A 26,447-nucleotide genomic window follows, 5' to 3' on the forward strand; every position below is an offset into this window, starting at 1 on the left:
TTTTAGTTCTCCTATGCCTGTATATAGTAGACATTAAAATAAAGGTATACGGAATTCAGTTTTCCTTGACCACTTGATTCTGTAAATTCAGGATTAGTTCTTGACCTTCTCACTTCTTTGAAACTTATATGTACAAAATTTGGCCAAATACTGCTTTTTACTATCTCCTGCTTCAGAAAAAGGGATCATGCATATAATAATCTGGCAGTTATAGTTTAGATCATAGATTGCTTATATATACATGCAAGTAACAGATCTAATAACTGCAATCAAATTAGCAAAGTGATTCACTTAAAATAACTGAAGCATGTTGTTCAAATACATTTTCCAAGGATCTCAAAAGCTCCAACTTTACTACAAGCAAGATGTCATTAAAGTGACACTCTTATCCAAATAAATTTTTAAAATTTCATACATACTGCAAAAACAATGGCAAGTACTTGGCTACTCCATATAAATAAAATATTTTACTGTCATATTGTAAATTACTTATGCACTGGCTGCTTTGTTTCAGGTATACTAAGTCTCTGAATTCCTATAAACTACATATTAAAAAATGAGAATGTTTCATGTAAATGCAGTAAAAATTAACAAAAATGGGCCCATCACAGGTAAGGCTAGCCTAAATCACTGAAAAAAGTTAATTTACACAACTCAGATCACTTTTCCTTGAGTTGAGAAAAATTTCATGGAAACAGTAGCACAGGAGTTGAATTCTAAAGTTAAACCTTTGTATCAGCAGGAAAAAAAAAAAAGTTTGTTTTTAAAGAAAGGTTTTTAAAGTAGCAGGTAAAGAAACTAGCACAGGCATAAACAGAGAAGCAAGATCATAAAAGGAAAGAAAATGGGTTAGTGCAAACTGCAGTAGCCACTTAATGCAGTAATCTCCTGTTCTCATCTTGTACCTACTTGATAGTACAAGGTGGTGATCAAAGTAGGAAAGTCACCAAGAAATAAAAAACTATAAGCACAGAAAGAAAAACACAAACCCAAGTGCACTTGATGTTTGGTTTGTATCTTAAAATGAGGCCTCATAAATTGTAACACCATAGCCCTAGGGACTCACATCCTCCGAGATAACCAATAGTTAGTTCACTTCTATCCCCATGACCTTGGCAGGTATCACTAATCAATCAGATTTAGCATGTAAATTCAAATCAGTTTGTTAATCCTGTTGGAATGAGTGTAAAGGTATCTTTTGTTATCTAAACTCAGACTATGAATGAGTTCAGGTAATTTTTTTTTTTTAAGATAAGGCTATTTGGAGGAGATGGTATTTCACATCTTATGGACTCATGCCTTTCAAAATTCCAAGACATAACAGACTGGAATCTGTCACTGACCTCTCACTCTCTGAATTCAGAAACCAGAGACTCAAATAGCAAGGAATATCTTATGTTTTTGGTTTGTTCTTAGATATGAGGAATATAAAACCTCAACTCCCACACAATTTTTCATTTTATATACATATATATATATACATATGAGCTATTGTAATAGATGTCTGATAACTAAACTATGCATAATTAACCAAACCTAGTGGTCTTCTATTTCCTCTTATAGATAGGAAATACTACAGTCCATAAACAGAAAAAAACTAAATGTCTCAAGAAAGAAAAATTAAATCATATTTTAAAGTTTCTATTCATATTGGTTAAGGGTAAGTGTTAACTATCTTAATCTCATAGTCAACAATTAAGTGCATTAAGGCCTCAGAGCTTATTGTTCCTTATTTATTATCCTGCCCAGGACAGAAGATCCTTCGATCCTTCCTCCTTTTGGTCTATGCTGCTCCTCTTAACGTGTACTCTTAAAACCTTCAACAAAGCAGAAGAGAGAACCACTAAATACAGAGATTAGTGGAAAAAGAGGATAAGACTGGTCTAGTTTGGTCAGAGATGCGGAATAACTATCTTACTGTCTTGTTCTTTATAGGTTTAAAGAACTGTCACAATTATACATTAAAAAGTCTACCCTAAATGAAGAGGAAAGTTGGGAAGCTCAACACTACACTGAATTACTCTGAAAATAAAATACACCTTTCTTATTTATATAACCAAACTGACAATATAACATCCGCTACTGCCTTAAAATATTACATTATTACAATAGGAAAAAGTTCCTATGTGAGGTGCTTATAAGGAGTGAGAACCTCTTTAGAAGCAAAACAAAACAAAACGAGCACACAAATAGTCCCCCTAGTGCAATCTCTCAACTAGTAAACTCCCCAACATGGACTGCGGCAGAGACTTACATATTTTTGCATAATCAACAACGGCTCTTAGAATACTTTAAATGTAATGCATGCTCAATAAATATTTGCAGACTGAATCTCATATACAGAACTCTTGCACAAGGTAACAAGAAGCGAGTAACACCTTCAGACAGTCTTCCTGGGCTAACACCCAAGGAAACACAGACAAATCCTAACAATTCGTCCATTGAAAATGGTTCTGTTGATTGCCTGTGATTAGTTAATTCTGTTAGTCTTTCACTGTGCTTATGGTATGTTTTATCATTGCTGTCAATATTAATTTAGTAACAGAGGCATAGAAAGTTAAGCTAAAGGAACCTGCAAGGTCATCTAGTATAAATCATTCATTTTACAGACAAGGAAACGAAGGTCTACTTTTCTCACACTTTGGCACTTGTCACCTCTTTCCTTGTTTCCCTAACTGAATAAAGAAGTTTATTGCACCTTTTCCTTAAGTTAATATTACAAGGTTAACATTACAAGTGAATGGGCATTCCTCAAATGTTACTCTCTAGCACAGTACTTTGTATATACAGCAAGTATTCAGGTGAGTATTTCACACACTGTTCTTGATTAGTGTTCAAATTTGAAGAAATGATAATGCTCATTTTAATTACTTTCATTTGTACATTTTTGTGTGCAACACTTTTTCTAATATAAAAAGTGATCTGACACAAGTTCTGACATAAGTTTTTACTTAAAGCATTCTTTAATAACGGATAAAACACTTCTGTCTTTCCACCACTGTGAAGCTCATTTCCTCCAATAATACCAAAAATTAATAGTGAGATAGAAACCAAATCAGTTTTGCACACAACATTAAAGACCCCGCCCCCCTTGGGCAGCCCCAGTGGCGCAGCGGTTTAGCGCCGCCTGCAACCCGGGGCATGATCCTGGAGACCCGGGATCGAGTCCCACATCGGGCTCCCTGCATGGAGCCTGCTTCTCCCCTCTGCCTGTGTCTCTGCCTCTGTGTGTGTGTGTCTATGAATAAATAAATAAAATCTAAATAAATAAATAAATAAATACCCCTCCCCAGTGGGGAGAACAAATTGGTAAATTACTTATACACACATGCATCCATTACCTAAGAGCTAAACATTAGGCCAGAAAATCCAGGGGATTGAAATTGCTTAACTTGCCTTCTTTGGTCAATAGGGAAGACAATTTAATTAGTTTCAAATCATAGAGGAGAGCAAGGAACTGCCTTCTTTCTGGAATCACAAACACTCAGTGTTGGGATGCAACCATCACAGCTGGCCTCAATAGAAACAAACAAAAGCACCCTTGGTGTGCTTGGTATGGAAGACAGGCTGAACTCAGGGCAAGCAGAATGTTCAACCAACTAATAAAAAATATATAAAAGCCAGCTAATGTACTTAGTCTCTAATTTTAAAGCAAAATGAAGATCAGGGACTTACAGTTAAAGTAAACACTAATGTTATAAACTTTATAGTAAATGTTTCCCACTGCCGTGGAAGGAACAATAACTATTTCTCAGACAGAACTAATAAATGCCCTGACCCAGAACCAAGGACAAAATGGAACTGCTGAGTTCTAGTATATGGGACAGAAATCAGGTTTAATATGCCATCACCAGGTAAACCTTTGGATCATCACCGGACTTTGCTCACTGTAACTAATAAATAAGAAAGTAAAACAAAATTGCTGAATTTGGGTTTAAATTAGAATTTAGAAAATATCCAAATAGCCCACATATATAATTCCACTTTATTAATAATTTTTAAGTCTAAAATGCATGAGATTCAGAAGTCCGCAGGACTTACAGAACTGAGTAAGACAAGGAACTCTGGCCAGAGCACTTCCAGGGTCTGATAATGAATGACAGGAATCCTAGCTTCCCTGTCATTCAATTTATCAGTTTCCAAAAAGTGGGTAAAACAATGATACATCTTACAGGACCATTAAAGAAATGGTTTGTACAGTCTTACTTACAAATAAAAGCTTACATAAATAAAAATAACTGATGACAATTAAACCTTTTAAAAATCCCTGAATTCATTTGTTGAGTAAATACAGTATTTAGAACATTTTCTACAATAAACCATCAAGATTTCTTCTGATTTTCTAGGTAAAGGCTTTGTTGTTTATGTTATAGCCTAACTGCAAATATATAAATCACTCCCACCCATGAAAATATGATTATTCTTATAACTAATCACAAAGAGACAGAAGAGATATCAAACGTATTTTTTTTCTATCCCATTTTTTCCTCAGAATTTTATTCTATCAAGGTTTCAAGTAAAACTGTTGTAAAATAGAAAAGAAAGCACTTAGAATATATATACATACAGCTAAACTAAATACAATTTTTTTTTCTCTTTTAAACAAGGAAGATACTAGGAGATAAGAGGAAAGAAAAACATACTTTGGTATTTCTTTTTTTTTTAGGTGCAATGTAAGTTTGAGAAGTTTGCAGTGAGGTTAGCTGTGGCTGTTTTAGGTTGCCAGGACAGATTTTCATTTAGAAAAAAGACATATTGCTAGTTTTCCTTTTCTTTTAAATTAAAGAATATATTAGAATTCTATTGTTTAAAAATACAAACAATATTTTCACAGCATATTCAGTATTAAAACGCATCTCTGTAAATAAATCTCCTTTCAAAGTACTAAGTGAGGTGGACCTTTGTCTATGGAGTGGGAATGAGGAAGGTCAAGAATAGTGCAGGCTTGTTAACTTGGACTTAAGCTGATGATATTCATAAATATATTACACAAATATTACCACACTATCAGGTTTGCAGATTCTTATTTTCTAGGACTACCTTAAAAAATTTTATTTCCAATTCTTATGAAATATAGTTTCATTAGGTACCATGATTTCAACTTTGAACAGAAAAATTTTTTTTCCAAAGTCCCACTTAATGCTTGAAATTACAATGGACATACTTTTATCAAATAGCATTTTAGTTTAACAAACAGGATGTATTAATTATGAACTGAAATAATAAATAACTCATTGTCCAGCTAAAGACCCACCTTACATACTATATCTGTTGAAAAGGAAAACAAGTACAGACTTGTTTGTGATCTGCAAGTTCAATAATTTAGAAACTATGATCAACCTAAATGCAAAACCCACTTGATAATTTTTAAATGCCACTTTTTGGCTTAATGTAATTTAAAATTTTCACTAGAAATGATACCAACGGTTGATGCAGAAAGTAGTACAAAACTGATCTCTCAGAGCATTATCAAGTTATAAAATAACTGATAAAAAGATACTGTTCCTTCACAAAACGTGAAATGAGGAGAGCAAGGGAGCTGAAATTGCTTAACTTAGCAACCTTACCCATTAAAAATGATTTTAATTTAGCATATATATAGTAGTTCACAGGAGGTGGTGGTGAAGGAGCTTTCACTTTCTAGCATCTTTATTTTATATCGTCACTTGATGAATAATATAAATCCAGTCCTGTAAAGCAGGGGATACGAGACTATATATTAATTATATCCACCAATGTTGTCTAACTCCAAAGTTCTAAACATAATATAAAGAAATCGTTTTTTGCAAATAGGATTTCTACACTTGAAAATTAAACGCTAGTAAGTGTTCCATGACAATTTTTAAATAAAGATACAAAATTGTGTATTTGGGGATTACGGTGTTTGTTGCCTGCTATTTTTTCTGAGCAAGTAGCAAAAAATGAAGTGCACTCTACTTCAGGATAAGTTTTTTCTCACAGTAGAGTCAGTGCAGTTAAGCTGTAATGAATGTGTAAATATAAATTATCAGCTAAAGAATAATTAAATCACAATTTATCAAAAATTACCACTATCATTATTCAGTCAGTTGGCTATACACTTTGCTCGTATATTAGAAATATAAAGTGGAGTTTCCTTTCCCCTATTGTTCTCATAAAAAATTAAAATATACATTATTAATTCAACTTTTAAAATGTGCCTTTCTTAAAAGATTAGTCCTTTAATTTGGATATCCCTTACCTTGAATGTAAAAACCAAGGTGTTTAATGCAATTCATTGATAATTTCAGAGACATAAGTTACAAGTTAATAGGCGGCGGGGGGAAAAAAACTTACTGATTTCTGGAAACCTTGATGGTAAGCAGAAGATGAACCATCTCTCCCTTTAAATAACAGATTTTAAAAGGAGATGAGGGTACCCATCAAAGAATAAAGGCTTCTCTCCCTTTCTTTCACACACACATAGAAGACAAACTTATCTGACCTATTCAAGTTGCCAAAACAGGACCACAGATTATCAAAGCCAAAAACCTTTCCTTTAAAATATTTAAACTTCATTTCAAAATTAAAACTGAAAGCAAGATCCTCAACTGCCAATTACTGTGTAGTAAGAAACTATTTAAGCCTGCACTGACCTACTTCATATTAGCATCATGACAACACGGATGTAAGCCAAGAAATAACAAAAATCACTATATAACAAACCTTAATTTTGTGTTCAAAAACTGACTATATCTTTAAGTGTCTAAATATTGTACAGCAATGCCACTTGTTTTTATGATGCACTTCTTCTTAATTGCAACAAAAGTAAGGAGTTTTGATATTTTAGTAGTCATATTCAATGATGGACATGCAAGATTTCATTTTTAAAATCAGAGCTTGTTTTATACCACATTCAATTCTATTTTAAAACTTCTATTAAAAGCAATCTCTTAGACCAAATTCCAAATATTGCTTTCCATTTTTAAAATAGCACTACATTTTTTAAAATGTCAATCAATGAAGAATCCTACAGAAATAATCTAAGTTCATGTTCAAAGAATATTTACAATGGCTCTAACGTTAGACAGACTTAACTCAGGGTATTTAATTATTAAAAGACTACCACCAGCCTTTCAGAGTTTAACCTAATGCTGAAATATTGTAAATTCTCATACAAGTACGGAAATAGCAAAGGATATCTCATCTATGGTTTCTAAAAAGCCACGAAATAGCAAGACATTCTAAATTAAAACGTGTTCTTAAATTAAAAAAAAAAAATTCACTTTGTAACGTAAACTACCACGTTAAAATACCTTATCCTAAAGAAGCCCTTTCTTCACCATCATGCAAATAACACTCCCTGGAAAGGAAATTTAATCTCAGAATAAAGAAGGCGAAAACATCCAGAAATAGCTGCTAAACCAACGGAAAGGAAGAGAGACACATTAGGTTTTGTGCTGCATGTTAATATTCTTACGCACAATGTCTGTTTGGTGAAAATTCACAATACACTTCTTCCTCCCTTGTGTGATTGCAAAAAGGAGTAAACACATTACACATTCCTCAGTCCCAAATCCATGCCACCACCATACAATATGACTTAAAATTTCGACCCCTATTCCCCTCACACAGAAGTGAAAAAAAAAACAAAACACACACCTAAAAAAAAAAAAAAAAAAAACTTGTTTTTATCTACACTCACAATTGAGGAGGGGGTAAAGGCATTTTTTGGGCTACGGAGACCAGAGGCTGCTGCAAAGTCCCCACACCTCCAGAGGTCCTATAAATATGCACCCGACGCTGGATACCCACATTCAATGAATGCATCCGCCGCCGCCGCCTCCGCCCGCCGCCCCCCACCCCCTTTGCAGCAGCAATGTGCCTGGGCTTTTCTACCCCAGCGATGGAGGATCCTCTTACCAGATGGAGTTCTTGATCTTGTGTTGCAGCGCGCTGGCCTCTGTCCCTGGCAGCCCAGGCACCAGGGCTGGCAGAGCCACCCCCGAGTTGGGGGCGCTGGGGGGGAGCTGCTGATGGGCATCAGGCTGCTGTGGTGGCGGCTGTTGTTGTTCCTCTGCCATCGCTGCTGGAGGGGTGGGAGGGAGGGAGGGAGGGAAGATGGGGGCGCGGGGAAGGGTGAGGGAAGAGACGGGGGGGTGGGGGGGAGGACGGAGGGGGAGAGGAGGAGGAGGAGGAGGAGGAGGAAGGAAGCTGAATAAGCTAGGCCTTTACCCCAGGGCTCGAGTGAGTCGCTTTCGCCTGCCGCCTGGGGGACATCACCGGGGAGACCGAGCGGCTCCTCACGGCAGGGACGCTTCACCGCGGGAGAGGCATGGCGGCGCCCCTCAGCCCCCCGCCGCCGCCGCCGCCTCCTCCCGTCAGCGGCCGGGGCTAGGGGGGATGAGGAGGGGACGTCTGAAGCCGAGGTGTGGGGGGGGCGAGGCTCCCCCAAATCCAAGAATGGCTGCTCAGGGACTCCGCGGCCTGGCCTTCCTTTCTTGCCCCGGGGCTTTCTACTCCGGGGGCCCGCGCTGCTGCAGCCCCAGGCTCGGCTCCACGCCACTCCCCACGCCGCCGCCGCCGCCGCCGCTCGCTCCCGGCCCCGCCGCCACCGCGGCCGCCGCTGCCCTGCCAGCCCGGGAGGCAGCCTGGTGCGCGCAGCCGCACTGCGGCCCGGCGCAGACGGCAAAACACCTACCGCTCGGCCGGGGCGGGGGGGGGCGGGGGGGCGTGGACCAGCGTGTGCGGGTTACGGGCGCGGGCGCGGGCGCGGGGGACCGGGAGGGGGGCGCACGGGGGCGCAGGGCGGGCTCGGGCCAGCTCGGCCCGGAACGCGCGCCGCGGGGGCCGAGGAGGGGACCGGCCTAGCCGCTCGCTGCAGGAGAGCAGGAAAACGTGGGGGAGGTGCCGGCGAGAGAAAGAGAACTTGCGTGAGGAGGAGGAGGAGGAGGAGAAACCAAATATAATATTTGGCGTGGAAATGGAATTTGGCGTTTCTCTTTGTTTTTTTTTACCTTGCATCTTCAAATCAGTGGCGGGGGGGGGAAGGAGTGAAATTGATCAACATGATGCGCTACCCCTCCCCTCGACAAAGTGAGGGTTGCTTTCTCCCCGGGTGAGGGAAGAGAATCGGAAGGCAGGTAAGAGGAGAAGCTGACTTTTCAGGAGCCCCCAAAGAAGAACGCCCTTTGGAATTAACCACCCTTTAGGTAATTCAGTCTTGAACGGAAATCGCAAGTCAGGAGCTGGGTTGAGTGCTTCTCAGTCGGGCATTCAAAGCCCTCCAAATCTGGCCCCACTTTAGTTATCCAATCATAGCTGCCTTCATCCCCCTGCAAGAACTCCCGGCTCCAATCAGTGAAGTCTCTATGCCATTCTCTACGCGCAGCAGATTCATTCTTCCTTCGTGCCTTTGCTCATGCTGTTCCCCTCACCTCCCCACCCCACCCCCTTTCCAGGAATGCCCTCCCTCCCTCCTCTATACCGCTCTCAAGCCAACCCAGGCTCTAAGGCACAGCTCAAGTCGCGGCTTGTCAGGGTCCCTGGCAGCCAAGGCCCCTGCCTGCCTCGGAAAGAAACGCGTGCAGTTCTCGTAACATGGAGACTCACGCTCCAGCCATGAGCACCTTCCTGTGGAGCCAGTTGAACCCCTGGACGCGCTCTCTGCGCCCTTCTTCCCATTCATACTTAAGAGGCAGTTTTGCCCACTAAGACTAAGACTCTGCTAGAAACAAGCAAGTCCCCTTTAAGAGCAAAAGAATTGGCTTTTCTAGGTGGGGCTGATCAGGGAGGCCTAAACTGCCTGCCTGTAGAAGACAACAGCCAAGGCCTCTGGCACCAGATGGAACAGCTGCTCAACTCACACTGACCTTTCTCTGGGCCTGTGGGTGTTGTGAGCTCTTCAGCTTTAACTTTTCTGACACTTTCTATCAGGTTTCTACCTATCAGGTTCTCTGGCCACTTTCCTGCTGTGCTTGGACTTTGGGCCATGAGGCTCTGCCACCTTTTAGAGTCCTGGGTGGGGAATCTGATTGGCTTGGGCTTTCTGGCTTTGGAGTGCTCTGTGCCCTGCCTTGCCCTGGAACTTTCTTGCTTTTGCACCACTGTGCACTCAGGCCGAGCTCCCTGAGTCACCCTGAATGCTCACAGATGCAGATGGTCGGGTGGGGGGGGGGATGGGAGGGAGGAAGGACACCTGTGTACAAAACACAGCTCCTCCATGAGAATTTCAGGCCCCTTGGATTCCTTTGGATGGATCCCTAGCCATCCTGATACCCTTTGCACTGATTGATTCAAACAAATTTGCCCCCTTGCCCATAACCTCAGGTCACTATTAGCTTAGCCACTTTAGGAAAATATAGGTTGCTTATGAATTTATTTTGCATATGTACCTTTGTGTCCTATGTAAAGACAGTATTTTTCTGTACCAAATGGGTAGACATGGTGTGCACAAGACAGAAGCTTTGAATAAAAATAAAAATAGCTAATGTTTGCTGAGCACTTTCAGCATGCCAGACCTAGCACTTTTCCATTCATTATCATAGTTCTCCCTTCCCAAACTATATATACTGTAGGTTCTTTCATTCTCCTATTATACAGTTGAAACAGAAACTTAGAAAGGCTAAATGACATTCTTAAAGTTATCCAGTTAATAAGTGAGGGAACCGGGAATTTGATCCTGGAAGTCTGATTCCACAATCTGCAACCCATACTGAAAATGAGGTAATATTGAAAAATCTTGAATGTATATATAAACTCTATGTCCATGGGGAAGGTGGAGGAAGTAAAAAATAAAAATAAAAAAAGCCCTTGGGAAAGTTGCCAAGTCCCCCAGATTCTAATTTTTTACTTGTCCAAGAAAGGATGATGGCTCTATCTTGCCACACCCTGGGAGGGGGAGATTCTAAGCAGTGGGGGATTTCATTCAAGAAAGATAATGTATCTGAGACCTTTCAAAAATCTTAGGAAAAGGAAGCTGAGAAACAAGACTTTATTTTAAAGTACACTACCGGGTGTGACACAGGCTGGCTTCCCGAGTGCAACTTTTGAGAGTTTTCTCATCCGTTCTATGAAAGAGCCATGTCACCCCAGTAGCCAGTAGAGGGCTCAGCAGAGCTGCAACCTTGAGCTGTGCTGGGGGTGGGGGTGGAAGGGCGGTGTTGTCTAGAGAGACTTACTGAGCCTTGGGGCCTTCTGGGACCAACAGGCGGTTGGAGGACACATCTGGGACTCTTGAGTTCAACCAGCAAGGGAGGAGGTGGCAGATAGTATCAGACTGAAGAGACCTAATTAGCAGAATGACACATCCTTGCAGGGAGGAAAGGATCAGCCCGTACTGCTCCTTTAACATTTGGGAGTAGAGTATTTTATTTCAGTCTTCAGAGAGGGCTACAAATAAAATAATGCCACTAGAAACCTAAAAGAAACCTGATAAAGTTACCCAAAATCTTGAGTAGGGACTCACACCAAACCCAGGCACCCTGAGTAAAGGTAGCAGGTGTAGTCATGTGCTTCTGAAATTGTGTGTATACCCTTGTGGTCATGAAACCCTGTACTAAGGTCCCCAGAGCACCCAGAATCAATGTGGCTCATTTTCTTAAATGTCCAGTTTGACTCAGAAGTAATGGAAAACATTAGAGTAAGCCTGAATTTTTAAGATAACACTGGATTTTGAATTTATATTTCCCAACCCTGAGGAGTATAATTATATTCTCCTTGTGAAAGTGTACTCCAGTGGAAAATTTTTAGAAACATTTATGTAGTGGGGTAGAAAGACTCTGGTCATAGAGTCAGAAGACCTGGGAATTCAAACCCTCCATGTCTATCTCCGTAAAAATGAAAATAGTGACCTACTTCACAAAGTTGTTATGAGGAACAACATGTAAAGTGATATCTAAACCATGGAAGTGTGTATACATATAAAGACAATCTCCAAGATGGATTGTGAGCAACTCAAAGGTAGTGACTATGTCTTACTTATCCTGGTAGTCCTGATACTCCTAGGTGTTGAGTAATTATTTGTTGAATGCAGTAGTTATTTAACCTTAATTTTCTTAGCCTAATACATTATACCGTCATGCTCTTCTATGTCTGTAAATCTTGTCTCTTTTATGAAACTGTAAACTTTTTGTACGGTTCAGACTATACTAAATGTAGCATATACATTTTTCATATGCTTATCATGCCTGATATATAATAGCACTGACCCCCCAAAATATAAATATATACATGGCTACATACATACTTACATAAGAATCTGGTCCCAACTTGAAATAATTTACATTCTTTGGAGCAGAGAGACATATTAATATATATCAATTATACAAGATGATGAGTTCTAAAATAGAATTGTCTACTAATGTCACAGACACATAGTGGAGGGAGGGATGGGTTCTGTTCATGGGAAAAATAGCTATTCGGAGTAGGCCTCTTGGCTAGCATTTGAATTGGGTCTCATTGGATGAATAGAAGTTCAATAGGCAGAGCATTGAGGGAAAAGGATTTTAGCATAAGCACTGGTGTGAAGCCATGAACGGGCACATGGGATGAGTGAGTAATGCATAGCTCAGTGTTAGCTCAGTGCTCAGATCCTTAATAGAGTGTATAGGGGAGAGAAAGGAAGGAAAGGGAGACACAAACCCATCTTACAAGATGTTAATCTGTGTTATTAGTTATGATTGTTCCAACAAAAGATGAGACCTAAAATAGGTTTTATCAATAGTAAATATTGGGTAAATGCCTAAAGTGTACTTTTCGCTTCCACAAATTATGGTGGTTTACAAATATGGAAAAGATAAAGTTTAACCCTATTCTCTCCCCCCACCCTTAAAAATAACAAAGTATTCCCTCATCCTCTTTTCCGTTGATCATTACTTCCTCTGTCTCTTCCATTGTAAACTTTAACTTCTAAGAGTTGAAAGTAGAGTATATAATCATCCACATATTATGATTTACGGGAATAAGAAAGACTTTCCACCTCCAAAAACTCTTCCTCCGTATCAGAAAGTGATAGTTAATGTATTTGGGCTAAGCTGCTGTCTTTCAAAATACATATAGTCTTAGAGAAGCTGATGTATTAAATTCCAGTGCTGTAATGTAGTTGAGTTTTCAGTCTTGACAGCATCAGAGGAAGGAAGGTGAGGAGAGCGGAAAAGAAAACAACAAAGAGAAAGGCAATATTATAGAAGAGGCAAGTTGGAGGATTCAAAACCAAGCACACATTGGCAAATTTGGATACATTTTCTCCATGCCATACTTACTTATTTAAGTATGATATGAAAATTGGAATTCTGTTAGAGCACAAATATTCCATTATGTCATTAAAGCAATGGTTTGTTAAGGCAAAATAGCCTAACTATTCAAATATTGGGCAAGGCAGCAGGATGTTAACACTGTCACTACCTGGCTCTGTGACCCTATCTATACAAGCCATTCTTTCAGGTTATCTCTAAGGATTAATGGGATAAAGTTCTCAAAATGTACCTGGCTTTTCAAGTGAAAGGTGCTATGAAAATGAATGCCGGGTAATACCTTGCTTTCACTTAGAAATTTTCCATGGTTGTTACCATATATGTGTTTATGTTGTGACTTGCAATTCTCTTTATGTTAAAGAGAGGTTCAAGTTAATATCATCTGCCTGAATTTTAAAGGAAATGTTTGCTTTTACTTGGAGCTGGAAAGGTCCCAAGTAGAAATTTGATCTTGGAAATTCAGCCTGGCAGCAGCTGTGAACAGAAGCAGGTAAAGAAAAAGCATATTTAACGAATCCTAACAGTGACCATGAAAAGACACTAGAGCCAACCCCACAATGAGAAGGTTAGTACCAGTGCCATCTGAACTGGTGGAGCCTAATCAATAATCCGCAAACTCTCATTCCTCAATTCATTTCAAGGCACATTTAAGTCCTTTCATGTGCAAATTATTAGGCTGGGACCTCAGGAGGATTTAAAAATAAATGGTAAATATTGTTTGAATCTTCAATAAGTTCATAATTTGAGACTAGAACTATCAGTGCACAGATATTTTTAGAAGTGTTGAGAAATACAGGGGAAGAAACAAAAAAGGTATGTAACAGGATGACTTACTGGGCTATTAATTTGGTTTACGTTCTCGTATTTTCTCCTTCCCTCTGTTCCAAACGGGCTTCAGAAAAATATCTTGCTCCTGTCTGGCAGGAACCTTCCCTTAGACAATGCTGGAGGCACCACTCACATTGAAAACAAAGCCTTCTGGGCCACAAGGTTTTAAAATGAAGTGTCAGTGTCATCCACAGAATTGTGCCTCACAGTTTGCCTTCCAGGTTCCTTGCTCCTTGAGGAGATTTTGCCAGAGGGTTAAAGAAGGGGAGCATCTGGGATGCCAGGGAAAGAAAGAAAGAGAAGGAGGGGATGTAGGTCGAGGGAATTGTAGAGAAAGAAAAAATTTCCCTAAACTGGAAAGGCGTCAAAGGCCAGGGTTCCAGGAGTAGGAATACCAGTCTTGCTGCCTGAAGAAGCACCTCAAGAGATACCCAAACGTCAGATGGAAACATGATGACCCCAGGGTGGCTGAACCCCCCTGCCACTTTTGATCATGAGTAGAGCTATTCCTTGGGGGACGCCTGAGTGGCTCAGTGGTTGAGTGTCTGCCTTAGGCTCAGGGTGTGATTCTGGGGTCCTGGGATCGAGTTCTGCATCAGGCTCTCTACAGAGAGCCAGCTTCTCCCTCTGCCTACATATATATATATATATATGTATATATGTATATATGCCTCTGTCTCTCATGAATAAATAAATAAAATCTTTAAAAAAACAAAACAAAAAGTTCTTCCTTGACTTCTAGGGGCCATATGTCCCTGAATGGTGAGGATGTCAAAGTCCTTCTTCCCTCATATTCTAGGCTTAATATAAGTCTTTCAGGTTCTAGTGTACTCCTAAAGAGGAAAGCCCAGTAATAATTAAGATTAGGTTTCCTTCTGCTCCAATATAATTGAGTCTGGGTCGCTTGTGTCTGGGGTGAATTTAATCCGATTTAAACAAGATAAACGTGAAATTTCTTGCACATCCAGATTTACAATTGGCAAACTGATACCTACTAGTGGTGGATACTAAATACAAAACAGTGTTAGCTGAGATGTGTAAGATTGAGAATCACGATAAATAGCACAGCTACTAAATGCTGAGGGAGTATAGAGAAAGAGAAGAGCAAAAGGAGCCAAGGTAATAATAGGAGGCAGCTTCCTGGAGGGCTTGGGATTGAGCATCAGGAAAGGGTTGGAGTTTATAAGGTGGGAGAAGGAGTGGAGATGAGGCAAAAGGGGAAAGCAGTGTGAACGAGGAAAATGAGCATGGGTATGCGGAGACAGGAGATTGGCCTGATTGGAATAAACAGCTGATGATGAACATTATATGGCATACCAAATTCCAAGTCTGTCCTTCCGCACTGGCAAGGCAGCGTTCTATCAGGTTCTATCTCCCATAATCAGTAGGAGATATAAGTATCTATGTGTGTATATATGTAATGTACATACATATGTATGTATAAGAACTTACTGTAACATCTATTATGACTGTGTATCATGACATTTATTGCAATTTATTATAATATATAATTTAAAAGACTTGGCTTACATAGTTGTGGGGGCTAAGTGCAAAAATCTGTAAGGCAGGCCAGCAGGCCAGAAGCTCTTAGACGGGAATGGACACTGCAGTCCACAGTTGGGATTTCTTCTTCCTCAGGACAGCCTCAGTTTTGCCTGTAAGGCTGTGCACCTGGTTGGATGGAGCCCACCAAGATTATTAATGATAATCTTCCTTAGGTAAAGTCAATTGATTATAGATGTTAACCACATCTGCAGGATACCTGCATAGCAACACCTAAATTAATTGACATGAGCCTTTATGTTCCAAGTGGAACATAAAACTAATCATCATACTCACTAAGCTCTTTATGTCATGTACTGTGTCCAATTTCATTGAGGAAAATTTGAGATACATTGTTGTATCTCAGAACAGTTTAAGGTATACAGCAGGTTGGTTTGATTTGCACATATTGTGTGAAATAATCACTACAATAGATCAGCTAACATCCATTTTCTCATGTAGATACAATAAAAAGAAGAAAAGAAAAAAGGGGGAAAATGTTCTGCTTGTGATGAGAACTCATTGCATTTGCTCTCTTAACGTTCCTTACATAGCAGTGTTAGCTGTATGTATGTCACCATGTTGTGTTACATCTCTAGTACTTACTTATCTCATAACTGCAAGTTTGTGCCTTTTAACCACCGTCCCCTAGTTTCCCCTCCCCCACCCTCTGTCTGGTAACAAATCCGATCTGTTTTTCTACAAGTTTTGTTTTTTAGATTCCATCATTAACTGAGAAAATTAAATATCTTTCTCTTTCTGATTTGTTTCAGTTAGGATAATGCTTTCAAAGTCATCCATCCATGTTGTTGCAAATGTAAGATTATATTTTTTTTGGCTGAATATTATATATTTCATTGTATATTTCCAATGGGATATATGCATTACATATATACTTAACACAACCTCTTTATTCATTCTTTGTCAATGGACACTTAGGGTATTTCCATGTCTTGACTATTGTAAATAACACTATGAACATGGACGTAGAGATATCTTTCAAATTACTGTTTTTGTTATCTTTCCAGGAGTATAATTCTGGATCACGTGATCATTACATGTTAAATTTTTTTGAGAATCCTACATACTGTTTTCAACAATGGCTATACCAATCTACAATCCCACCAGCAGCACACAAGAATTCCCTTTTCTTCACATTCATGCCAGCATTTGTTATCACTTGTCTTTTTGGTGATGGATATTCTAACAAGCATGAGGTGATATCTCATTGTGGCTTTAATTTGCATTTCCCTAGTGATTAGTAATGTTGAACATCTTTTCATATATCTGTTATCCTTTCATACATCTTTGGAGAAATATCGACTCAGGTCCTCTACCCATTTTTTAATTGTTTTTGTTTTTTTGTATTGAGTTATAGGAGTTTTTTATGTTTTGGATATTAACCTTTAATCAGACACACAGTTAGCAATTTTTTTTCCCTTTCTGTAGGTTGTAATTTGACTTTGTTGATGGGTTTCTTTGCTGTCCAGAAGCCTTTTAGTTTGATATACTATCATTTGTTTATTTTATATTTTGTTGCTTGTGCTTTAGGTGTCAAATCCAGAAATTATTAAAGACCCAGGTCAAGGAGCTTTATTCCTATGGGTTTTTTTTTGGGAGTTTTGTGGCATCTAGTCTTATATTTAAATCTAGACTGAGTATGATATTAGCTGTGGGCTTGTCTATATATACCCTTCATTATGTTGAGGTATGTTCCTTCTGTGCCTGAGTTTTTATTATGAATGAATGTTGAATTTGTCAAATGTTTTTTTGGTAGCTATTAGCATGATCATAAGATTCATTCTGTTAATGTGATGTATCATATTGTTGATTTGTGTATGTTGAACCATCTGTGCCTCCCAATATTAAATCTCTTTTGATCATAATGAATGGTCCTTTTACTGTGTTGCTGAATTCAGTTTGCTAGTATTTTATTAAGAATTTTTGTATCTATATTCATGGGGGATATTAGCCTGTAGTTTTCTTTTCTAGTAGTATCCTTTCCTGGTTTGGATATCAGAATAACTTTGGCCTTATAAAATGGGTTTGGGAGTAGTCCTTCCTTTTTGATTTTTTGGAAGAGTTTGGGAAGGTTTGGTGTTAATTCTTCTCTAAATGTTTGCTAAAGTTCACCAGTGAAACCATCTGGTCCTGGGCTTTTCCTCTTTGGGAAGTTTTTGATTACTGCTTCAATCTCCTTACTCTTAATTGGTCTGTTCACATTTTCTATTTCTTCCTGATTCAGTATTGGTAAGTTAAGAATGTTTCCATATCTTCTAGATTATCTGGTTTGTTAGTATAGAGTTGTTCATAATAACTTCATAGGAGTCTTTGAATTACTGTGATGCCAGTTGTAATGTCTCCTTTTTTATTTATAATTTTGTTGGTTTGGGTCCTTTCTTTCTCTTTTTTAACCCTTGGTTAGTTTATATAAGGGCTTGTCAATTTTGTTTATTTTTTTCAAAGAACTAAGTCTTAGTTTGTTTTAATCTTTTCTATTGTTTTTCTTTTCTCCATTCTATTTATTTCTGCTTTAATCTTTACTAGCTCATTTTTTCTACTAAATTTGGGCTCAGTTTGTTCTTTTTTTTTTCTAGTTCCTTAAGGCATAGAGTTAGGTTGGTTATGTGGGATCTTTCTTGCTTTTTAATTAGACATTTACTGCTATGAATTTCTCTTGTAGAACTGCTTTTGCTGCATCCCACAGGTTCTGTGTTGTGTTTCCATTTTTGCTTGTTTTAAGGAAATTTTAAATTTCCGTTTAATTTCTTCTAGTTTTATTTTACGTGGTCAGAGAAGATACTTGAATGATATTAATCTTGTTGAATTCGCTAAAACTTGTTTTGTGACCTAACATATGGTCTACCCTAGAAAATGTTCCTATGTGCTTGAGAAGAAATAATATTCTGCTGTTGTTTGACAGAATGTTCTGTATATGTCTGTTAGGTCCATTTGGTTTATAGTGTTGTTCAAATCTGTTATTTCCTTATTGATTCTCTGTCTGGGATGATCTATCCATTGTTGAATGTGGGGTGTTAAAGGCCCCAACTATTATTGTAATACTATTTTACTCCTTCTTTCTTTTTATTTTTAATTTTTTTTTTTAGCTCTGTTAGTTTTTGCTTTATGTATTTAAGTCCTCCAATGTTAGGTACATACATATTTATAATTGTTATACCTTCTTGATGTATTGACCTTCTTTGTCTCTTTTTACCATTTTAGTTAACTCTATTTTGGTTGATATAAGTATAGCTACCCCTGCTTTTTTTTTATTACCATTTGCTTGAAATGTCTTTTTCTATCATTTCTGTCTATGTGTGTCTGTAAGGCCATGGTGAATCTCTTGTAGACAGCATATTTTTGGATCTTGTTTTTTTAATCCATCAGGCATTCTGTATCTTTTAAATATGGATTTTAATTCATTCATGTTTCAAATAATTATTGATAGTTATGACTTACTGTTGTTATTTTGTTGTTTTCTGATTGTTTTGTAAATCTATTATTCCTTCTTTCTTGTCCTGCTGTTTTTTGTGTGTTATTTTTGATGTTTTTTGGTTTTAGTATGCTTTGACTTCTTTATTCTGTTTTTTTTTTTGCAATGATCAGTCTTGCATAAAATATCTTAAACTTACAATGTTCTGTCTTAATCAGATAACAACTTCAATTGAATTTATAAACTTTACACTTTTACTTATCCTCTTTCTCATACTTTCAGTTATTGCTGTTACAATTTATGATTTTTTGTATTGTGTAGCTAATAATAGATTGTTATAGCTATGGTTATGTTTACTACATTTTAAAGCTTTTCATCTGTAGAGTTATAAGTGAATTATGCACCACTATTACTATATTGCATAATCTAAATATGATTATATATTTATACCTTTATTAGTGAGATTTACACTAACTTTTTATGGTTTTATGATGTTGATTAGTGTTCTTTTGCTCCCACTCAAAGAATTCCCATTTAGCATTTCTTGTAAGGCAAGTTTGACGGCAATGAACTCCCTCAATTTTCTTTTGTTTGGGAAAGTCCTTATCCTTTCTTCATTTCTGAAGGACAGCTTTGCCGGGTATAGAATCTTGGTTGACAGGAGTGTTTTTTCAATATTTTGAATATGTCATCTTGGTCTCTCCTGGCCTTAAAAGTTTCTGCTGAAAAATCTGCTCAAAGACTTATGGAATCCTCTTGTATATTACTTCTCTTTTCCTTTACTGCTCTTAAAAGTCTTTGTCTTTGACTTTTGACAATTTGATTTTAATGTGTCTCAGTATAGCCCTATGCAAGTTCAACCTGTTGGGGGCTTTGGGCTTCATGAAACTGGATGTCCATTTCTCTCCCCAGGTTTGGAAAGTTTTAAGCATCATTGCTTTACAATGATGTCACTTTTTCTTTTTCTTCTCCTGCTAGATTTCCCATAATGCAAATATTGGTCCCTTTTATTGTGCCCTATAATGTCCATAGGCTATCTTTACTATTTTTCATTCTTTTTTCCCCCCTCCCCTAACTAGTTAATTTCCAGTGTTTTATTACTTCTGAGTCACTGATTCTTTCTTCTACATGGTCAAGTTTACTTTTGAAACTCTTTATGGGATTTTTTAGTTCAGTTATTGTATTTTTTAACTCTAGGATTTGTTAATTTTTTGATAATGGTTGCTATTTCCTTGTCAAACTTCTCATTTTGTTCATTCATTGTTTTCCTAATTTCATTTATTTTTTAAAGAATTTGTTTATTTCAGAGAGAGAGAGAGGACATTGGTGGTAGGGGGAAGGATAGATGGAAAGGGAGACTCAGACTCCCCACTGAGTAGGGAGCCCAACACAGGGCTCAATCCTAGGATCGTCGAGATCATGACCTGAATCAAAGGCAAACACTTAACTGACTGAGCCACAGGCACCCCGCCTAATTTCATTTACCTGTCTATCTGTTTTCTTGTGGGTCACTAAACTTCCTTGAGATAATTATTCTGATTTTTTTTGTGTGACAGTTCATGAATCTCCAGTTCTTCAGGGTCAGTTATTAGAGCTTTATTAGTTTCCTTTGGTGGTGTTACTTTTACCTAACTTTTCATAATCTTTGATTCCTTATACTGGCATTTGTGCATTTGAGTAATCTGACTCTTCTTCCAGACTTTACAGGTTTGCTTTGGCAGAGACAGTTCCTCACCAGTCAGTTTAGTTTGGGTGTCTGAATGTGTCTGCTGGTAATATCCTTTGGCAGGTGGAGTCTGCTATTATGGTCTATTTGGGGGCAAGGCAACTATTAGAACTCTGGGGACAGAGATGAGGAGGTGCATCATTGGTTGAGAAATGTTGGATAGGACTGCAGGCTTGGTTCCTTATTCAAGTAAGGCTATAGAATGGGCTCTACATTTGTCTGGACTTTCCAGTTAGGCTTTCTAGTTGGTCAGGACTGGGTGCTATATTCAGTAATAGATGGGGCTATGAATTGCCTTCCTTGGCCTATCAGGGCAGCAGGATAGAACTCAGGGCTTGAACAGCTCATTGTTTGGGAACCAAAATCAGGCCAGAGTGTGCACTGAATTCCCTCATTGGGTGAGGCCACTGCTTTTGCTCTACATATGGGGAAGCCATGGGTTGTGCTTTCTGTTCTAGTGCTGCTGTGTAAATGGTTGTTGAATGGGCTATGCAGCATTCCATGTGCTCTGTTTAGGTTCCCTGTTCAGACAGGCCAAAGGCTATATTCAATGATGAGCAGGGCTATGAATTAGATTCCCTGCCTGGGCACAGCAAGAGAAGCCGCTTTAATGCCAGTAAAGCTCTTTGTTGTCTTAAGCCAACCTGCACCCCAAGTTCCCTGACTGAGCAGGGCCACTGTTTGTTATGTAAACTATCAGCTCTGCTCATCCGCCTCTCAGCACAAGTGCTATTGGGCCATACAGCTTCCAGGTGTTTTTGCCAACCCTTCTGGTCAGATGAGGCCAAAAAACATAGCAGGTAATGCCGTGATTCAGATCCTTACCTGGGCTAGAGGGGGAGGAGCTGCTCAATTTCCCAAAGTCTCTCCAGCTGGGAGGGGCTGGGAACTCCCTTCAGCCTTGGCTATGAATTGATCCCCCTATCTGTTCACAACACCAGAATTCCCCATTCAGGGTATTTGGCTTTGCTCTGTGGATGATCAGCTGTGCTTAGCTGCCCCTTGACTTGAGTACTGCTGGGCCGCACAGCTTCCAGGAGTAGTTGCCAGCACCTCTGGTCAGATGGAGCCGGAAGGCACTCTCTACAGTGGGTGGAGCTGTGACTCACCACCTTGTCTGGGTGTGGGCAAACTGGGCTTAGCATTGAAAAAACTTCTATTTTGAGGATCCAAATCAGGTAGGTCTGCACCCTGCTGAGTTCCCTAGTCAGAGTGTGCCTCTGACTTGGTTCTGCAAATGAGCAAAGTGACTGGTTGAGATTACTACTCAGTTATTGTCTGTATGAATTTTATCTGCCAAGATCTGTGTGCTGGTTGTTGCTGGCCCCTTTCCCCTTCTCTGTCACAGCCAGATTCCCAGTGTTCATCCCCTGCAGATTTTCCTGCAGTCCCCATGTGGTGAGATCAGAGTAAGGGCTCCTGAAATGTTACCCACAGTACTGAGGGCACTAGTTGTCCCCGCTGGGTTCTCCTTTCCCATTGGAAGAACCAGAGGCTCGGGGGAAACCTCTCTGCATACTGCACTGGCCTGGGGTAGGGGCATGTTGTTGGTGTGCAGGTACTTCTCTTATCCTTCTAATGCAGTCTGTCTTGGTCTCTGGTCTTGTCTCTGGTCTCTGTCTTGGTCATGGTGGGGGTGCTTCAGCCTCATCCTATGTTCTAGGGTTCACTCAGTGGTGTCCTGTTCTTGTTATTCTTGGAAAGTGAGCAATAGTCAGGAACAACCTATGACACCATCTTTGTGACACCACTTCCTATCATGAGATAGGATGTATTTGAGGAGGGAAAGAAGTCTTTGGACATGCTTCTTACGGACCTCAGGAAAGACTATTTCCTGTCTAGTAGGCCAACTTGTCTCCTTTCCTTGGATGTACTTATTTTCAATCTTCTTTCTTGTAAGTACTTATTCCCAGCAACTTTCTATTTTTCTTTATCCTTTTTGTTCCCCCTTACTGTTACCTAAAATTAGCCAAGGGTCTACTATGGTTGATGTTAGTATGTTGTTTTTCCATTTATAGTGGTTCTAGTGTATCTGTAGCCTCATTCTCAGTAAGCATAGCTCTGTAGGTTGTCTACCTTATCCTTGGCTTCCTTCTATTGCTGCCTTATAAATGGCTCTATGGTTGTAGGCCTCCATCCTTGTCACTTGTAACCCTGGGCCCCTGCTTAAAATAGGGCTCAGCTCCAACAAGAGGGCAACCAGTCCCCTGGCTAGATAGTGACCTATGAGTTAACTGAATATAAGAGCTTTACCCAAGGAGAGGTTAGTAATTATCAACAAACTAGTTCCTTTCTTGGAGAATATGAATATGTTAGAAAGAGGGTTAGACAGTGGCAATAAAAACAGTAGCTGAAAAACATGCATGAGAAGGTGGACCTCAAAAACCATTCGACCACAGCAACCAGCAGAGGCAATAAGTAAGCTGAAATTGTGCATAGACGGCTGAAAAGGCTTCCAGAAGATAAGATAGTTGCTTAGTAATGGAAGGAGCAATAGGCCTAGGGGTTGAGAGGAACTGAGTAGATTTCCTCATTGAGCTCCAGGGTAAGGAGGCACAAAAGAGGAAGATTATTGTCCAAGCTCTGGGGAAATCCAGAATGACCACCCAGAAACCCAGGAATAGACATACAAGTAACCTCATAGAAACTTGAAAGACAGCTAGGCAACTAAAAATTCATTTAGATTCCAAGATAGTGCTAGCAACTGATTTATCTTCTCAGACTCCCAGGAAAAGGTACCCATTGCTCCTTTACTTTGGTGTGAATCTCATCTGAAAGGCTCAATCATATGTCAAGAACTGCATTCTCTTGAAAATCTTCCCTATCCATTCCTCAGCCCACCCCCACCCTGGTTGAGTTAGCACTTTTCTCCATCCTATAGTACCTTGCATAGCCTTATGTCAGAAATATGATCATATTATATGTTAATTGTAGGTTTGTCAATTGCTTATGTCTGCCCTTCCCAACCCTGGCTCTCAGTACTGTGAACTAACTATATGAAATCAGGAAGTATGTTTTCATTCTTCTCTGTATCTTCAACATACAGGAACAACATAGTCCCTACCATAAAGTAGCTAAACAATAAATATTTATTGAATTGAGTTATTGAATTGGAGAGAGCTCCTTTTGTTTAGGCCAAGGGGAGAAAAGCAATGCCAGAAAAAAGCAGAATGGGCCCATAAGAAAATTTATTGGCTTATCCATAATAATGCAGAAACTGAGAACTTAATTAATCCATACTTAAAATTTATGTCTCCATGACTTTACAAAAATTTCCAAACCAGTCAATTTTGTCTGTTCAGTCTGACATCTGGTCCTACAATTCTCCTGGTTTTTGTTTGTTTGTTTGTTTGTTTTTAGAAAGAGAGAGAGGGGGACATGGACATGGAAGGGTAGACAGGGAGAGAGAATCTTAAGCAGACTCCATGCCCAATGTGGAGCCTAGTACAGGGCTCAATCTTACAACCCTGAGATCATAACCTGAGCCAAAATCAAGGGAATCAAGCAAGAGTCAGATGCTTAACCAACTGAGCCACCCAGGTGCCCCCAATTCTCCAGTTTTAAAGGTACTTTGGTTAGCCCTATACCATTTAAGGAGGAGTTGCTGTGCTCTTTCAGCCTCTAGTTTCTCATCTGAATTCGGATCCATACTCTTGGGTGAGCCAGGCTTCAGGGTTTTTCTCTGGGACATACTCTGGGCTTTGGAGCTTAGAGGCTAGGATCCTTATCCCGACTTACCCGCTTGCCACTTGTGTAGTCCCAGGCAAACTCCTAACTTCCCTTGAGCCTCAGTTTCCTAATTGATACAAGTGGGGATAAGAACAACTCCCTTGTGCAGTTAAGCCTGAAGGTTTGATGGAAAATATTTGTGAAAATACTTAACATAATGCACACAGTTAGCACTAGTAAGAGACAAACGTGAATTTCCCTTTTTCCCCCTCTTCCTGGGGAGGTTGAAAGAAAGGTAAGGGTTGATGGTAGAGGGCAAGGGCCCCAGCAATGATAGGAACCCTGAAAACCAAAAGTTCCAGCTGCCTAGGTGCCCATGTACCACCACCTTAAAAATGAGAAAGTACAGGTTATGGCTACAAAAACACTGTGCCCCTAAGGCAGCTGCTGCAGGAGATAACCTGATCAGAGCATGAAAGGACATACACACCCTGCCAGGCTGAAATTGGGGCACAGCAAATAGTGAGATAGGCACCAATCATGGCAAGGAAATTTTTTTTTTTTTACCTACAACAAACAGAAAACTTGGGAGATTCATCAAATGCTATTTCAGAAAGCTCTGGGAATGTACAGGGTTTCTGATGGCAACCTCTGGCAAATAACAACTCTAGGACTGAGAAAAGAGAAACAGAGGAAGATGTGGTATTAGTAATCTGTTGCAAAATCTCAGAGTATACACAGGAATTTTAAACATATATTCATCCCTTTTGAGATCCCTAAAGAAAGCCAAATGAAACAGCTATTCTTATTTTCAGGAATTTCAAAAACCAGGTAATGTGTGTGTGTGTGTGTGGGGGGGTGCGGACGTCAGAGTCTATGCTTTCTAGCCACTCTAGGAAGAGTTCCCTTAAATCAGCATTAAAACGGTTAAAGTTAATTTGTGATGTATTCTGAACAGGCTACTACTCAGCAGTCAAGGGATTGTGTGTAGCAGGATGGAGGTAGAGTTCCAAAACAAGATTAGCTTGATAGCCAAATTTTTCTGACTGAAAATGTTACAAATGTCACTGATTGCTGCTGCCTAATATGTCAAGTTCGCTATTAGCTGGGAAAAGTGGCTAAATGACTACAGTTCTTCTGCAACCAGTGTCTCCTTACCCTATGAAAGAACATTTTAAAAATAAGTAGACTACCCAGGCTAGTTTTGTTTTTTGTTTTTGGTTTTTTTTTAGATTTCTTTATTTATTCAACACACACACACACACACACACACACACACACACACACACAGAGAGGGAGAGAGAGAGGCAGAAATATAGGCAGAGGAAGAAGCAGGATTCAATCCCTGGACCCTGGGATCATGCCCTGAGCTGAAGGCAGATGCTCAAATGCTAAGCCACCCACATTTCCCTACCCAATCTAGTTTTAAAGGCAAGTGACTTACGACTAAATATCCCTTTCCACTATCATTGGTGAAAGTCATTTTATCATTTTGAGTACCTTCAGAGATGTTGTTGAAGTAGGGCTTCAATTTCCTTTCTGTATCAGAGATACTCTATCTTTTAAAATGTTTTGATATAAAATGATAAGATCTTAAGTTACTACCCAGAAATAAATTATGTTTAATGATATTTTAGGAGTAAATTAAAGATTCTTATTTATGAAGATTGAATCAAGATGTCAGACTGAAGGAAACTTAATCTTTACCAAATCTTATGAAATGACAGAAAATATTGAGAGATGGGTGTGGGAAAAGGGAGAGAGAAATAATTGGTAACATGTTTGGGAACAAAAAGTGTCATCAATGTATCAGAAATTTTTAGGAGATGGTGCTATCAGACCTTGGCTGAACAAATTAGAGCAATTAAACCTCAAATACTCCTAAGCTTAAGAGAGCGAGGGAGGTGGAAGCAATTTCAGGGAACCTCCAAGCTCAGAGAGAACAGATTCAGTGAATAGGGGGAGCTAATCCTCAATCCAGAAGGATTGAGACACCGCATGTGGAGCAGCTAGACTGCTGATCCCTTCCCTTTTCCTG

The 26,447-nt window shown here is 39.3% G+C and overlaps 2 protein-coding genes across 9 annotated transcripts in view; one reads left to right on the plus strand and one right to left on the minus strand.

Annotated features, from left to right (window-relative positions):
* Positions 1 to 8,557, minus strand: part of RFX7 (regulatory factor X7) — a 132,771-nt gene extending 124,214 nt beyond the window's left edge. Inside the window, exons 1-2 of one of the 3 annotated variants that reach the window (XM_077881193.1) lie at positions 8,194 to 8,557; positions 7,882 to 8,044 (exon numbers count right to left, since the gene is read on the minus strand). In XM_077881193.1, coding sequence (XP_077737319.1) covers positions 7,882 to 8,042 — 161 coding nt within the window. In that variant the 5' untranslated portion in view covers positions 8,043 to 8,044; positions 8,194 to 8,557. Of the gene's footprint in view, positions 1 to 7,881; positions 8,048 to 8,193 lie in introns of those variants that run through there. The other 2 variants (XM_077881192.1, XM_077881194.1) reach the window with 2 other exon arrangements.
* Positions 8,558 to 22,492: 13,935 nt separating this feature from the next.
* Positions 22,493 to 26,447, plus strand: part of TEX9 (testis expressed 9) — a 198,764-nt gene continuing 194,809 nt past the window's right edge. For 2 of the 6 annotated variants that reach the window (XR_013370322.1, XM_077881200.1), the window contains exon 1: positions 22,494 to 22,635. Coding sequence is in view for 5 of the 6 variants with exons in the window: in XM_077881200.1 (XP_077737326.1) it covers positions 22,510 to 22,635 (126 nt within the window). In the remaining variant the exon portion in view is untranslated. Of the gene's footprint in view, positions 22,636 to 26,447 lie in introns of all 6 variants that reach the window. The other 4 variants (XM_077881201.1, XM_077881203.1, XM_077881205.1 and 1 more) reach the window with 3 other exon arrangements.

This window comes from Canis aureus, chromosome 32 (genome assembly GCF_053574225.1).
Source record: "Canis aureus isolate CA01 chromosome 32, VMU_Caureus_v.1.0, whole genome shotgun sequence".
Taxonomy (NCBI): domain Eukaryota; kingdom Metazoa; phylum Chordata; class Mammalia; order Carnivora; family Canidae; genus Canis; species Canis aureus.